This window comes from Terrapene carolina, unplaced genomic scaffold (assembly GCF_002925995.2).
Source record: "Terrapene carolina triunguis isolate 2854851 unplaced genomic scaffold, T_m_triunguis-2.0 Scaffold84, whole genome shotgun sequence".
Lineage (NCBI taxonomy): Eukaryota > Metazoa > Chordata > Testudines > Emydidae > Terrapene > Terrapene triunguis.
Window position 1 is genome coordinate 19,954,896 of NW_020664435.1, and position 17,816 is coordinate 19,972,711.

The window sequence follows — 17,816 nt, forward strand, 5'->3', positions numbered from 1 at the left end:
TTAGGCTGGATCATTAATTTCCTGTCTTTGCTGTCAATGATAAGTATGGTGGTGGTCTCTGTGATGTAAACTTCTACCCATTAAAAAGGGCTGAGACGACCACCAACTCATTTCACTTAAGCCATAATATGGTAACAATTTCACTCACTACCAACTTGGGCTGGAGTTGAACCAGGAACATAGAAGTGAGAAGCACTGTAGCCCAGTATTAGTCCTGAGTCAGCCAATCTCCTGGCTTTTATAAAATCTCAAACAAAGAACAAGACTGACCTTGGCAACAGAGTAAATTAAACTTTTAAGGGAGTCAAATTTTGGGGCCTACCACCTTGATAATGTCCCTTGAAATAACTGGCTGTTTGGTTAGACTGTTTTAAATAAGGCAAATGATGTAAGTAAAATTAAAACCCATTTTACAAAAACAGATTGTGATTTTCTTAGCTATTTCTATGTTTGGGGTTTAGGCTTTGAATTCAGTTGTGTGATGTCTAAATACAAAACCTTCTTGGATACTGTACATACCACTTCACGACCACCCAAGAGTGTTACAGAAAAAAAAGTTTTATATGTTTGTGGTATATTTGCTTTACAGTACAGGTTTAGAGTTATATATTTTAGATATATCATTTCAAATTATAAGTCTTGACAGGGTCAGAGGTACAAGTTAGTGGTCTCACTGCCATTTTTGAACTGCAGCCATTACAAATTGAAGCCTGGTATTTCCCAGCAGTTACAGTTTGCCCAGTCTTGACTGGCTATTGTTCACCAAAGCCCTTCCACAGCAATAAGACAAAATGCATTCTGCTTTACTGTGAAAGGAAATGATACATGAAATGTAGGGCTGCTGAAAGTGAGTACAGTAGGGCATGTTTTAAATAGGTTCTTTCTCCTCTGGCCCCATGAAAATAGATTATCAAAAGCCAATGCTTCATGGCTGAAAGAGTGATCCATTTAGAATGAGATATTTCAATGATATTATGATTACTTACTTTAAAGCAAATAATACCTTATTGTATTGCATAGAAGATACCATTCTTGGCCAAATCTATGAACTTTAGTGGGAGTTTTACCTGAGTAAGGAGTGAAGAATTTGGCCCATATTATATTTTACTTGGTATTTTCTATACTTCTATACAATTACAATTAGGTTAAAACTAAGTATTTTTCTCATGCCGGGTAAAAGTGTTTACATTTAACTTTAATAGTGGTAGATGTGAGGAGGTAGATGTAAAGTTGGTTTACTGCTATCATATAATAATGATGTTTATCAGTGACTGATTAAATCATCAAACATTTTCTTGTATATTTTGAGCTGATGGCCAGAACAAGTAAATAGATTGTTTATTAAATAACCTATAATGTTTCCGAGAATCATTAATTTTATAAAAAGTCTAGTTTTATATATTTTGTAGTATATTTGCTATATAGTGCAGGTATAAAGTTGCATATTCTCGATATAACTTTTCAAATTGCAAGTCTTGACAGAGGTCAGAGGTAAAAGTTAGTGGTCTTGTTGCCATTTTACTTAAACAGTTATTTTAAGCGAGTTCCACCCTGGGTCATTTTTTACGTCTTTCAGGATTACTATAGTTGTTACTTGTGTGAGCTTTCACTCTACTGCCAGTTTTGGCACTTTTAGAAGGAAACAAGTACCAACCTGAATGCTGTTAGGTACTCTACATCTCCCATGGGGGGATCCAAGCCACCTGTCCAAGCAATATTTACATTATATCCTTTGCCAAGGCCTCTTCCAACCTGAAAAGACAGGGGAAAGTGCCAAAGGAGGAGGGGAGCAGGAAAAGGGGAGACGAAAAAAATAAGAAAACATACAAATGTGTGCTTTTGAAACAAACATCAAACACCATGTCAAATCAGCCCAGTCTTATTTGACAAGGACTGTTCTGGGTTATACACTTGTTCTCCACTGGTCCTCCAGTCCCTATGGACAATTTGGTAATCTGGTGTAATTTAAAGCACCAGCGAAGGACGAGAAAATTAGGGGTAATCATGCAAAGCAATTACCTGAAAGATGCAAATAAAAATGGGTCTCTAAAGAAATAAACCTAACCTCATTTGGGGCTCCACTGCCAGGGAAGAAGTTGCCTTCATCATAGCGATGGAGGGAAATATACAGGATGCTGGGGTCAGCATAAAAAGCCTGCTGTGTACCATTGCCATGGTGAACATCCTAAAGGGGAAATTAAATAGATGACAAATGCAATAATGTCCAACTCGGTGAGTAGAGATAAGTTCTCTCTCTCTCTCTCTCTCTCTGTGTCTCTTCCCCTCCCTCCTCTTTTTTCTTTCCCACTCCCTCCACCACCCCTATACTTCCTGAACTTTCAGGCAAATTACTCTTTAATGCACTCATTTTTTAAACTGGCTTCTAAAAATCAGGAAACCACAGTGAGCGTGCCCTGGAGACTCCAGATGAGCAGTCATTGAGAAATCCCAGTCCTTTTGTACAATTAGATATTTATACACCGGCTCTTTGTACTCCTTGCCTCAGTGATGGAATCTAGCATCCTGTTTTATGGAGGAATTTTATGACTTATTAACTGCCAACAGTTCATAACCCCTCAGGCTTAATTAACTAGCCTCACTGGCCTCTGAAGAAAGACTAATGTTTAAACTACAAACTAGTATTTTGCAGAAGGATCTACGGTTTACAGAGCATTTTCGCAATTCTTGACAGAACACTAACCATAAGTGTGTTCATTGATTTGCCAAGTTCCACTACTGAGGTCAAAGGCTTTGCGACCAGCTGAGTAAATTGGCTCTCTTGAAACATTCAGTTCAGTTAGCAGTCCCTCAGCAGTTAGATCCACATCAAAAGATGCCAGATGCAGAAGGACTTCATACTTCATTTTTGCAAAATCATGACGGCAACAGTCAAAGGCATAGCAGTATGATCTCATTAGCTACTAAATCATCTGGCAGAGAAGAGCCGATAGTATGGTGCCTTCCACAACCGGGGAATGACCATAGCCAATTTGCATATTTCAAACATAATATAACAGCCCAGACACCAGTGCACAGGAAATCTCTTTCTTTAAATAAAATATTTTAAAAATATTTAGAGAATGAGCATATGATAATGGATAATGGTTTAAACTTTTCAAATTTATGTTTTGTTTCTTCACAGTTGTATCATTGTACAATATATGGTTAGATACATACGGGGTTTTATAAGTGAAAAGGGAAAACCCAGGTGCACTGTGGTGGAGGAAAACTGAAGTTTTTTTTTTTTTTTTTTTTTTAAACTTCCACATTGAAGCTTATAAGAGGCTGAAAGATTTTAGATGTTGATTCTGCTTCTTTACTCCATCTGAGTAAAAATATAGATTTCAAGAAGCTATTCCGCAAGGAGAGTAAACAAAATATTTTGAAAAGCAACCCTAATGCCTTGACTGCATTTTCATTACAAACAAGTGTCCTTGGGTCTGGGCTGATATATAGTCTTCAAAAAATATTTTATTCAAAAATTCAACAAAATTGCCATCTGTTCATCATTCATCTATTCACTGTGATCTCTAGGCACCAGATACAAATTAAAGGAGCATAAAAATAAATTTTATAAAGGCCTGTGCTCTCCACTCTTAAGTTGGCTTCTACTGTTGTGGGTTTTGATTTTTTTAATATGTTCTTGCTCTGACAATTTTTAAATTATAGGAATTAAAATAGACACTTGGGCCTTTTATATGCTTCTTGATCTTCTATACTGCAAAAATAATTTTCAATTGTAAACTTAAATTTTGCCAATGAAAATAGTCCAGAAATGTCATTGAGTAGACAAAGATACCTGAATGGTGAGGATAGTGTATTCTACTATTAATCAGTTATATGTTTTGAGTATGGGCTCGGTTATGAGCCTGCCTTTCTTGGATGAAATGTAGGACTTATTCAGAAACTATGGATCAATCCAAAAATTGAGATTTATTCATCGGAAGGAATGAAAAAAGGAAAGCAGAAAGTGAAGTGTTTTTTCTGTCGTGTAGATGTAAAAAGAAGAGGAAAATTTCAAAATGAAAAACAGAGAAGTTAAAATTATATATACAAAAACAATTCTGAACATTAAGGAATGCACTGGACTGAATATTATTAATTACTATTATTATTATTATTATTATTAACATTTTTATTGCAGTAGCACCTACAGGTCTCAGTCAGATTGGGGCCCCATTCTGCTAGCCACTATAAACATATAACCCTGAAGGTCAATTAGAAATCTCAGGGTACATCTACACTTGAAATGCTACAGCGGCACAGCTGCAGCGCTGCAACTGTACTGCTGTAAGTATAGACACTCACTGCATCGACGGAGGGATTCTCCCATTGCTGTAGTTAATTCATCTCCCCAAGAGGTGGTAGCTAAGTTGATGGAAGAATTTTTACATAGACATAGCACTGTCTATACTGCGGATTAGGTCAGCATAGTAACATTTTTCAAGGATGTTGATTTTTCACACCCCTAATATCTGTGATTCTATGTTACCTTTCAGGTGAGACCATTAAGGCCAATTCTCCTTTGCTCTGAATGGACATTAGAGCTCTCATAGGTAATTAGTTACATTTGGATTGTGGCTTTGCCTCTATGTTCATAGAAGGGGCAACACGTCGTTGCATTGACCCTCGAGGAAATCAGAGACCAGACTGTGACTGTTCCAGGGGTGAAGTCATCTGTGCCAGCCCTCCGTACCATCTCAGCTCAACATGTTTGTGGAGGAGATCCAGAGTGGAGCTGAGCGTTACTTGCTATTCAAAATTCAAGCTGGGTTTCTTAGTGGAGACTGATCAAATAGGCCTCATGTTTATAATTCTCTTCCCGGACTGGATGACTGTATCACTTATAAGCAGATCTCCACTGCAAACATCCACAGAATCTAAACTTTGCATAGGTTTGCTAGGAGTTTATAAATTTAAAATTTACTTCATGCTAGTAAATCCTAATCACCTGAATAACCCCAGTGAGCAAATGGACACAAACCACAGTGGAAGTGAATTTGTTCACAAATCCTGATGAGTTTCTGCAGAAATATGTTTACGCTATTCTTTCTCTCCATAAGTGCATTCCTAAACCGTAGGGTAAAACGTCTGATAAATATTTGAAAACTATTCCAAGAATATCAATATTACTTTTATATTTATTTTAGTCATATATTTCTTCATTTGCTATTTCTCTTGCTCACACTCTCCCCTCCCCCCTCTCTTTTTCCTTAACTACTAGTATGAACACTTAACTGAACAAAAGTGCTAGATGGCAAGGCCATGACTTCACAATAAGATTTAATTATGAGTGCAGATATGAACAAGATTTAGACTATTAAGCCATGCACTTCAAAAAACCTTTAACATATTTTGTCTTTAAATCTTTTATCACCTGCAAAAATTAATTAAGTGCAGATGTAACAGGTTAGGTTTTGATGCCAGGGTTCATTTCCTGTCTATGCTTTGTCAGACAACCTATTACACCTCCTCATGAACTGTAGGCAAAACAAAAATGGTGCTCATAAATCAACATTCAGCTTTCTTTGGGCTGTGTATTGGGCTGATCCTTTAAGTATGAAGCAAAGCTCCAATTCATTATTCATGAAAATAATATAGACAACATGCCAAATGTCATCTGTATTTAAATAAACCATCAGTTAAACAAATTAGAACTCTATTGTGTAAGAATGCATTCTATTAAAATACTAGATTAATCCAATGAAATTGTCTTTTAATCATTTTGCTCTCCTGCAGGGAATCATCCAAAGCTGGCATATATGATTTGAAAACTTTTCAGAGAGAATGACTTGTTGATTTGTTTTAATAATATCAATGTTACTCAACAAGCAGATGGGGGAAGTGGCCAATTTGGTTACCAAAGCAACAGCATTCTTTAAAGCATATCAGACTATTTAAAGTCTGTATTCTGTAGGGAAAAGTAAACTTGGGTTCTGTTGGGTTATTTTAACAGTGGAAGTATCAATTCATTTAAGGACCATAAATGTTGCCCTGATCTGTGCCTTCTTCTCATTAAATTGCAGTTAACACCATTAAAGTGAAACATAGATGTTTATAGTTTCAGTACTGCCATCCTGGCTTTAATGAGTTCCCAAATGCAAAGGAAATACATGCCTTTATTTCTTGTAAGTATTAAAAGCAGGAAAGCCTGACGTACAAATATAAATTCATTATCTTTTATCTAGATGCACTGAAAGTGTGATGCTTGCCAAGAATACATACCAGATCTACAATCAATATCTTGCCTATATTTAGCTTGTCTCTCAAGTATTTGGCAGTAATTGCAACCGAATTAAAAAAGCAGAACCCCCTGTGGAATAGAGAAGAACAGAAATAAGAAAGCAAATCAGTCAGGAAAACAGTTATAAATAATGTTCAGGGCATTTAAAAAAATGCTATAAGATCTCTGAAGCCATAAATCTGCTTCTGGGAGTACCTAGAAAGCCTTTTCAGTCATCTGCTAACAATTAGAGTTCTTCAGAGACATACACAGTGCAGGTGATTGCCAGTAACCCTAGTGCTCCAAGATGGGCAATATTCCCTGGTACTTACATGGCTGTTGATTCTTCAGCATGATGGCCTGGGGGCCTTACAACAGCAAAACCATTCTGTAAGAACAAGATAGGTTTTCAATTATCAGATTTTTTTTAAAAAGCTGGTTTTTCTGTGTAACACAGCACAGCAGGCAAACAGAATTGGAATCTACCAGAGGCTCTTGAGCACGTTTTGCTGCCCCCATTGCCCTTTCATAGAATTAGCAGAAACAATATATGTGATCACAGCTGCATATAGATCATGACTTAAAGAGAAGCAAAGAGACAGGCTCTAATATAGCCAGGATAAGAATAAGATATTTTGGAGCCATACAGCACCTCGCTGGCAAATATACACAATAGCTATTGTTCTGTACGACACAAGCATAACTGATTTATTCATTTAAGTCCAGAATCCATAGCTGGTAGAGAGAAAGTATCACTGATCCACCCCGATGAACATTTGATCCAAATTAAATTGCTCCCTGTCGATCCGCTTCAGACTATAAAACAGTAGAAAGGAAAAAAGCCTTGATATTTACATACAGTGGTTTGGAAATGTTGGCTCTACCTTCTGTGTAAACTAAATGATAAATTTACACTCGCACACAAAAAAGGCAATTCCTAAGAGTAGAAAAGGAGGACAATGGAAATCTCATTTTTCTCCAGTCTATAAATTAAGCTTGGAGGCCTGCCAAAGCTTGCAACTTTATTGAATTCCCTCCGTCAATTTCTAACACACATTCTGGAGTTTTATAGAACATTTTCATACACAGCAGCTATCAGAAGTAGTGATGATCAAGGAATTCCTTAACCTACAGATTCACTGCAATGCATCATGTAAAAAAAATGAAGTCCCCCCTACATGAAGCAAAGGAAAGATCTATAAATCCTTGCAAGACGGCTGCTGTTCAAAAATGTAGGCTGGACAGTCATGAAAATAATTTGCTATCATAAGGAAAAAACTGTTAATCAAAACCTGGGCCAAATTCCACTCCCTGTTATACCAGTGTGAATCAGGAGTAACTCCATTACTTCAGCAGATTTACTCTTGGTTTACACAGATGTAACTGGGAGCAGAATTGGACTCGTGTGTTCAACTATTGCTTTATAACCATAGCCAATGGAGATTAAAAAAAATGACGTTCTAATCAATGCATAATTCTGGCAGCCAAACCTCTATTTTAAGTAGTCAACAAGGAGTGCCTCAAATCCCTCATACAAAATGCAGCAATGGATTTTAAGAAAATACTGTAGACTACATTTTAAGAAAACACTGTAGAGTACTGTTGAATACATATGCCTTTTATTGATAAATTATTCTAATTCGAACTACAGAGGATAGTTAGGCTGCAGAGCTGCAGTCCTTATCCAGGAAAACAACTATGACAATCGATGGACCTGATTGTCCTTTCACTTCCACAGGCGTAAATAATGAGTACCTACAAGTAAATCAAGGGCGTTACACTGATGTATGTGAGATCCATTTTCCTAGACAAAAGTGCCATTGAACATATAAATAGCAGTTGCCTTACTGAAGGCTAATTTAGCAGCCAAGCAATCCTACAACAGCATCTAATATAACCTACTGTTAAACATAATTCAAGAAGCCAATTACAATATTTTCTAGAGTCTAGACTATTGTGTTATCAGTCTAAAGGGAACCCAAGGCAGCTGCAAAGGGAGTAGTCCTGCAATATACTGATCAATTCCACTGATCCTCTTATTTAGAGACTTCAGGGCACTCGGCAGCATCGCTCAATGTCATACCCCTCATTTGCATATAAATGTTCATACTTTATCAAAAAGAGACACACACATCAAATATGTGTGTCAGTTCTTAGCTATATCTCCCTTGGCAATTGAACAGAAATTGCCTGTAGATTGAATTCACCAGCAATGAAAACCAAAAACCAAGGCAATTACAAAGCCATTAGAGAGGAATATCCAGGATTGCCTATGCTTACCGGGTTTGTTGTTTTTCATAAAGCCTCAGATCTTGGAATCAGATGATTTAAAAAAAAAAAAGTTTCTAGCCCTCATAGTTGCTGAGAAAAACTCGAAAATGTGACCTTTAAAGGCTCAAAGGCCAGATGGCAAATTAAAAGTACCCCAAATTTACTATTTTTAAAAAATCTCATCATTTTAAAGCCAATTTAATGGATTGTGGGGATCTGACTCATGATTTTTGAATGCTTAGGGTTGGCAATACTGAACAGCACTGGATGTTTAACTTTAAAGTCATTAGTCTGCTGATTGTACTTAATATAGAGTACAGTGAATCAGAAGGAGGATGGGCTGCATTTAGCCTATAGCTGTCAAACCACATTTATACTGCTAGCTAAAATCTTGGTACTCTGCCCACATAGGCTTTTTGTGGCCTCTTTTTTCACAAAATATGTTTCACAGGCGAGTGTACCAAATTTCATTCTCATTCAGACAAATTCTGGGATGTGTTTCTCCCCCCTACCATTTGTGAAAATCTAAATAATATATACATTCAAGTACATGTAGGTAGAGAACCAAGAGAACACATAGTCAAGGAAGCACCATTCATCAAATTATGACATGTGTATTTTGCTCTTTCAATACTAGAAAACAATTTGGAAATAACAGTGCAAGAATTATAGCTGCCCCTGCTCAGTTCACAGCTCATTATTATCTAACCCTATCAGCATTCCCAAAAGATCGATATAATTAAGATGATTATCTCTCAGAGTACATCATGGGGGTATCTAAAGGGGAGAAAATGGGACACTTTCCTGTTTTTGACAGCATGACAGATACATTGTACACTCCTCTCTTCTGTTTCTTTACTGTAGCAATCCACAAAGGCAAGGGGAATTGTTAGAATGATCTGTTTGGAGATCTAGTTTCCTTACCAGTGGCTAATTTCGGACATCTTGGGGTAGTTAACCCTGTCAGTCCCCTAGGAGCATCCAAAATATCTATGTGACCCCTCTGGGGACTACATTATATATCCGTAAATTACAGTGAAATTCAGTGCATTACAACAGGCATTTGGGGAAATATTTTTCATAGGAAAAAACCCTATGCTGGCGATCAAGCAGTTAATTTAATCTAATCCATATTGAGCAACACTGAACACTGATTATCAGCTAACACACAGTATTAAAAAACAACATTCATGCAACTGATAGAACTCCCTTCACACATCCTTTAGCTTCAAGCTTTGCACGAACATACTCTGTATTAGTACAACTGAATGTCAACTAATTTATTTAGGCAATATTTAAATACCAAACTGTAAGCTCTGAACAGCTCTGGCTGAGGGTTAGAAGAAATGCAAAAATACAGTGTAGAGATAGACTAACGAAGAACAATATGTTGAAAATGAAGTGAACACATACATTCAAAACATTTTATTTATTTATTTATACTAGGATACAGGAACCATTACATGTAAACTGACTGACATAAACGCACATTAAAGGAAAGATTCACATCTGTAGCATTATATACTTAGTTCTCTGGTTAAACCTAAAGATAAGGAGTAGAGCTGCAACTAAGATGGTATTAAAGCCATGGCTCTCAACCTTTCCAGACAACTGTACCCCTCTCAGGAGTCTGATTTGTTTTGCATACCCCAAGTTTCATCTCACTTAAAAACTACTTGCTTACAAAATCAGACACAAAATACAAAAGTATCACAGCACACTATTACTGAAAAATTGCTTACGTTCTCATTTTTACCATGTAATTATAAAATAAATTAGAATATAAATATTGTACTCACATTTCAGTGTATAGTATACAGAGCAGTTTAAACAAGTCATTGTCTGTATGAAATTTTAGTTTGTACTGACTTTGTTAGTGCTTTTTATGAAGCCTGTTGTAAAACTAGGCAGATATCTCAATGAGTTGACATACCCCCTGGAAGACCTCTGCGTACCCTCAGGGATATATGTCCCCCTGGTATAAAGTCTACATCTGCTCGAACTGGGAATGACAGAGGAGTCGTATATTCAAACTTTCAATTCACAGAAAAGATGCATTTTAGATCTATGTGATCCTGTCTCCGAGCTACTGGAGAGAAAAACAAGGAGAATTCATTCCCTTCCTGTACTAACATAAGTATTTTGCTCCCTCTCAATGCTATACATGTGGCTGGATGCCTACTTTCCAAAGAGTAGCTGGGAGATCAGTCATATATGCTAGCATTCTTTTCCTCAGTGTTTTACTTAATTCCTTGATGCTTTGCAACAGCACAATCGGACATCCATCCTGTTTCTGCTGAAATGGGCAGTCAAGGATAGTTTCCATCACATTATTGGGTTCTCTGCTGTTTATGTACTGGCTGTCTGCACTGATCTTCTATGGTGGATCCACAGCATAATGAGGTAATATAGGCCTAAGAAGCATTTTGCCACAATGTGAATTTGTCCATTCACAGCAATGTGTGAGAACAAGATCATGGTTACTAATGTTCTTCTCAAATATCCTGTACCCATACTCAATGATTCATGTGTTTATGGACACATTCCTACAAAGTGCTGAATGACTTCTAGAGGTGCTGGGCACCATTAACTCTCACTGGCTTCAAAGAGAGTTTAAGATGATTGATAACTTGCAGTCAGGCCCTGAGAGGGTAAAATTGACTCAGCAGTTGAAACCACTGCCAGCCAACTTTGACTAGCTAATTGATAAATATAACTTTTGTATTAAAATGAATGGTATTTAGCATATTATGTCTTGTTACAAAAACTGTATAGCATTTGTAAAATATATTTATTATGGCAAGAAGCAGGGGTTCCTTTGGAAAAAAGACATCTGATCCTCTTTTGCTATCCTCAAATTCAGTACAAAACTGGTACTGTATGATATTTATAAGCCCACTTGTGCATTGACTGAAAGTACCTTTCGGATCTTTACAAGTTAGTTTCACATGACTTCACCCTACAGGACAAATAAATGCTCCTTGGAAAGGGTTCCAGTCATTTGCAGTGTCATACATGCCGCTGCATCCCAATGGGACAACTTGTGTGAAAAATCTAGCCCTATTTTTTTTGCAGACACAGCTTAGCTGCCTAATTTTGAAAATTTAGCCTTCGTTGTCTTTTATTTTGACTGTGTAAATAGGTAAAACAGTGTGAAGCTGGAACCTAATGCTTAACAATAGTAATATTCAAAGTGCCATTCTTGGTCATCCAAACATCCCTTTGACTTTAATGGGAGGGATTTAGTTCCGTTTTAACAAATCTTCTGGATTTTTACATAGTAATTAGGTGCACAAGGCTTCTGGATCAGGCCAATATTGACATAAGACACTACTACATTTCTCTGTTTAGACTGCACTAGTTGAGTAGATGACAAGTTCACCATGCTTTCATAAATAAAATCCTATATAGTAGCACACTTTAAATACCTTTACTTTTAATATAATTGGCCTATGTGATTTAAAAAAAAATAATTTTGTAGCCAGATTTGCAGCTGTGCAGGAGCTCCATTCAGCTAGCCGATGGGAAGAGGCAAAGGTGGCCTTAAGCCACCTTTGTGCTCCTCCAGTCTCTGACACTGTCAGCTCCCTGGCATAACATGGAGTAGCCACAGGGCTGCTCTAAATCCCACCAGCTTGTAATAGTCCCTTTGAAACTATTATCCTGGATGAGAATCACTGTGTTCCAATCATCCTGCTTCAGCATGACCCCAAGACATGCCATACATCATGGTGGAGGGAACATGAGTGTAAGAGGTGGGGGAATCTTCAGATGTTTGTTTAGGGTAGCTTTAAAGGCTATTTGCCAGAGCAGGAGCTAACATCTGGCCCTTGGGGGTCTAAGAATGCTGAGTACAAGAACTCATGATATTAACAGAGCATTACAAGCAGCATGTAGATTTGCCAAGGAAACAATAACAAACGTGTGGGAATGCCATTATTTCTCACAAAAGAAGCCAGCAGAGGCCAGAAACACAAGAAATCGCCATTAAACACGTAACTGTATGATGGAAACAAAGAGCAATGCACAGCTGCTTGTCTGCCTCCGTGAGGATTCTGTAAAGATGACAGCACTGGAGGAAACTGGAAACGTGGGACTTGTAGTCTAAGATGGCTGTACCTGTGTTGCCCTGTCTAGCCATGTATATTAACCACCCTAGTGAAAAATAAAACAAACAATAGGAAGAGGAGGACAGTTGCTGTGAAGTTCAAGTGAATAATTCAAGTTGTATTGCTGTATAAAATAATAGCAATCATTTCGCTATGAACATAGCCATAATTACTAGGAGAAAATGTTTTTGAATGCATTTTTTAAGAGACTAAAAGTAGAGTGCATAAAGGAAATGGTGTTTATTTAAAAAGCCATACTAGGCAATTATAGTTGCCAGCTTTTATTAAAACAATACAAACAATATAACAATAACTACCAACAAAGCAATTATGATGATAGCAATTTACTCTGTTCTTGTCTTTTTTCTTTTCTTTTTTTAACTCAGTGTGCATAGATGCTGTTGCAATAGGCACAGGGAGAGATTTTTCAAAGGTACAAATGACAGTTAAGCACCTAATCCTGAGTGTCAGTGGGAATTGGGCACCAAACTGCCCTTTGTGCCTTTGAAAATCTCTCCTGCCATGGACATTAATTCATTCATTAGGAAGATGAGAGCTGGTGGCAGTAAGTCCATCTCAAATAAGTGGCTTGTGCTGTTGCACTCCCACAGAGCTGGCCAGCAGAATCCCAAATGTGAGTGGGGCCACGGCCACAGGAGCAGGCAGAGCCAGGTTTACTAGGGACTTAACTAAATCAGTCTCTCTGCTGAAAAGCCTCTGTTACAGTGGAGCTGTGACTGGATTTTAAAACTGCCATTCCCTAGTGGAACTCCTTGGGCAGAGTAGCAGTGGTATCACCATCTTCCTGCTCCAGTAGGGAATGCACCCTCTGGAACAGCTATCCCAGGAGAAGGTGAAAATTGCATCTGCAGGGTAGAATCTGGCTCATTTTCTTTCATGCTTCATACCTTAACATTTCTTACTCACTTCAGTGTAGTTCAACAGGGATGTATTTGGGCATTGTTCTTCATTTCCCCCTTTGCTATGACATCTGAAGTTGCCTTATAGAACTACTTATCAGTAAGAGAGTATCATACGAATACCTGCTAAAGTAAAGCATGAACCATGGAGCAGTTCCTTAAATAATCAATATATAACATACTCTATAACTGCATATGTAACACATTAGGAATATTAGTACAGATTAAGTTAATTTGTCATGTTACTAACATGCCTCAGTCATTTTATGTGATATAACAAGCAGAAATAGTATAGTTCTATGTACCCAAATGGTATAACTTGTCATATTACGAAGATGAGAAGAAAAAACTAAAACATTTTCCCCAGTATCTATTATGGACACCAACACTCTTTCAGGTAACACAACTAATTAAACTCTTTCATGATGATTGAAACAATATGAACATTACAACATCCCATTCTATCTGCAAATCAGCTGGTACCCATGTTCAGTGCTTCCAAAGATATCTGACAAACTGTTTGGCACATTTTTTGCATCTCATGCACTTAATCTTGTCTGGCAGTCTACTTTATAGACTGAGGTGAGACAGTGGTTCAGAGACCAACACCATATTCAAGCATATGGGTCTAATCCAAAACCCACTGAATAGGTGGTCTCCAATGAAGTTTGAATCAGTCCCTATGTTCCTAGAATCGTCTTTTAAATAAGTTTTTTTTCCCTAAATTGTTTTTAAGAGATTAGGAGTAAAGCTCTTGTTGTGCTTCTCTTTAGCTTGTCTTGGACTGATTTCACAGAGTTTTATAAAGATGCTTTGAAGCAGAGGCAGAGCCATATTCCAATCCATGTTCCGCCTATCTTTTGACTAGTAAATAACTATGCGGTCTTCTGCTATGTACAGACCTCAATACCTTTCTCCCATGGTAAAGTCTGAACCAACCTTTTTCATGCTTACCTAAATTGGATTTTAGCAATGCATCTGAACTGAGGGTATGGGCAATTTAAAAAAAATAAATGCATTATTGAAGGGGAAAATGCACAATATATATATCTCCTTTTTAAGAGTAAGAAAGAAGGAGAATATTTTGGGACAAATTGTGCTTACCCTACTCACATGAATAATATCATTGATTTTATGGTGCTAGGTCCATGAGCATGGCAAGCAGGATCTGGCCCTGTATGACTTGAGCCTTGAGCAATATCAGTATCCAAACTTGTTTGGAATGACAATTTCAAGTTCAATTCCAGTTATCCAGAAATAGCTGGGAAACAGCACAGTAACAGTGACTGAATACAGCAAATTAATTTTGTTCCTGATGCATGCTGACATGTTGCAAAGCACCATCCCACAAAAGGATACCTTTTTTGTTTCTGAGGATATTAATTTCAAACTGTTTTAATTCAGTTAAATGATCCCTGTCTACTAAGAGGGTAATTACACAACACCCACACACCTGAAGATATGGGAAGGGGCTTGTGTTTGTTTTGGTTCAGTTTAACTGGATGTTCAAGATAGTATCAGACCTTGTCATCTTTTAACTGATTTGGCCTTTTTCTTGAGTGCCCTTGTGCATAATTGCCTCTTAACCCATGGAAACTTTTAAAACAATAGGGAATAACCAGACAAAATACAACAGTTCTTCACAGTTGATTGCAGAGGTCTCTTCTGTTTCATATTTGTCAAATTAAAAATATATGGTGCTTATGTGTTTCTCACACAGAATAGAGTGTTGCACTGACAATGTTGACATACTTAATGGATATAAAAAATAAAATGAAGAGAAATCCTTATTTTGAGTATTGTGCTTAAAATAATTAACTCCAACTTATAGTAGTACTTAATAGGGATATTGGAAACTGCAGAAAACAATATCAGAAATGTTCCTGTAGATTCTAAAGGCCCAGTTTTGCAATCTTACTCACATTGAGTAGTACTTAATTACAAAAGGCCCCACCACTGCAGAATTTGTACCCAAATTAGGCATCCCCTTTCTTCAGCTACATTAGCTCAAGAATTTACCCTTTTCACAGCTATTAATTTTTGTGTCAATGGGAAGGTATGAAGAGGTACCCAAAAAAATCCAGGGCACCTTACGTAACTGGGAAAGACACTAAGAGATTGCATTTTCACAAGACACTATCCAGTAAAACTAATATTGCAGCATCGAAAAGGTATTTTTTAAGAATAATATTATTGATCAATCTGTAAACATAACCAATTATAGTATTAATTTACTTATTTTTTACTTATAAATTAATTTTAGAGCCTTAAAAGCATTACTAATATAATGAATAAGCACTGACATAAATAATAATAGTAATAAAATATCTGGTTTTAAAAAGTTACCAGTATTAGTAATGACAATTTGTTTATCACTAGGGAAATATCAATGACCCAAACACTACCACAGAAAGCAATTATTGGCTACATTAAGTATTAAGGGTGAAATTCTGTGCTGTGCCACTAAGAGGTGCAGCATAGAACTTACAACCCAGAGGAAGAAAGCAAAGGTGTGCCCTTTTGATGCTGGGCTGCTCCAGGGACTGGTGAAGTCCCAGACATAATTTAGGCTCTCTCTACACAGCAATCAGGAGTTGTGATTGCAGTATGTATAGCCATAACGGAGTTAGCTTTGATCTAGCTAGTTCAAATAAGAATGGTAGCATGGGCAGTGGCACGGGCTAGCTGCTTGAGTACGTACCAGCAAGGCTACACTGCCACCTGTACTGCCACAGCTGCATCACTATGCTTATTAGAGCTACCTAGATCAAAGCTACTCTGGGTATGCATACATGTGCTGCAGTTACACCTCTGATCGCCAGGGAGCCATACCCTGAATTATGGAAGCATTCCTGGGTGGTTCTATTGGTTGTAGCACAGTGTACTGTGACCCCACTCACACCACAATGCCCTGTACTCACTCCCAGCATGCCTCTTCCCTCCCACTACACCAGGGCTTGCCCTGAGGGAATGCTCCCTCCGCAGGACAAAGGTCTTCTTCCACAGGAATGTTTGGTCCCTTTACTTGTCTTAAAGGGCCCAGGACAGGGGTGAGGATCTCATCCCAAGCGCCTGATTCACCAATGAAGTCCATGGGCCATATCTGATAAGATCTCACACATGTCAAGAGCTACACACAAGAAGTTATTTGTAGTGCACAACTACTATTGGTCCTAAAGCCCCCATGAACTATGTTCCGTATTCTTGAGCACCATCTAGTTAACCTTATCTATTAATTATTTACATAGACATCTTTCATCTACAGAGCACTCCTGTAACAATATTCACCTAGGTTTGACACTGGCCTCTGCTTACATACACCCAAGCTGAGGGTCCATAGCTGAGAAAAGTTTACCAGGAATTGTATTGTAGTGCCACAAGTCTTCACAACCTCCCGCCACTAGGGGTCTACAGTCAGCCAGTGTGGTGCTGAACAGTGAGAGGAATGGTGGATGCAGCAGGGCTGGCTGGGGAATGTGCTGATTCAATACATCTAAGGTGCAGACTTCATCATCAGGGCTCCTAACAATTGCATTTTGTGTCTCTCAAACAAATGTATGACAATATTTTGAGTATCTGAATTCTAGACAAATTCAATTTTGAATTTACTATTTAAAAAGTAATTAGCAGATTAGCATTAGATTTAAAATATTGACTTCCAGACTGCAGCCACTTCAGTGGCAACTGAGATCTTACAGTGGCTGACGCTTTATTCTTCTCAGCCACTCATTACACACAGATAAACAACCAAGAAGAATCACACAGTGTGAAAGACCCCATAAATCTGTGGAGATAAGCAATAAAGGTCTTGCAGCAGATCCTGGTCATGTCAACTGCACATAAAGCATATCTGATTATTCTTATCTACTCTTCCTTTTAAACCCTGTTAAATTCTGCAGGGCAACCTACAGTCAACAAAGACAAAAGCTTGCTAAAAATCCCTACAGATCCCTCATTGGTCCCTCTGGCCAGGAACAATGCACTGAAACTATATGCACAGTACTAAACAGGGCCCAATTTTCAAACTTCTGTGCATAAAGGCCTGACATTTAGTCGGCAGGATTACTCTTCAACCTGAGTAGAGGGATCCACAATATGGCCATATGTTTGGGTGTCCGTTCTTCATTTGGTGCTTTAAATCACAAATACTTATTATTTATTCATTTATTTATATTATTAGACCATGTAGGAGCCCTAGTCCTGGACCAGGAACTAAGCACTGTACAAACACAGAGCAAAAGAGCTTACCCAGTGCACTCTAAGTAGAAGACAAAAGGCAACAGATGGATACAG

General features: G+C 37.7%; 1 protein-coding gene across 1 annotated transcript in view; it reads right to left on the bottom strand.

The window, feature by feature from the left end:
* Positions 1 to 17,816, bottom strand: part of HDAC9 (histone deacetylase 9) — a 343,727-nt gene that overhangs the window by 120,364 nt on the left and 205,547 nt on the right. Inside the window, exons 17-20 of the mRNA XM_026649421.1 lie at positions 6,556 to 6,611; positions 6,226 to 6,313; positions 2,066 to 2,185; positions 1,655 to 1,752 (exon numbers count right to left, since the gene is read on the bottom strand). Of these exons, the coding sequence (XP_026505206.1) occupies positions 1,655 to 1,752; positions 2,066 to 2,185; positions 6,226 to 6,313; positions 6,556 to 6,611 (362 nt within the window). The remainder of the gene's footprint in view (positions 1 to 1,654; positions 1,753 to 2,065; positions 2,186 to 6,225; positions 6,314 to 6,555; positions 6,612 to 17,816) is intronic.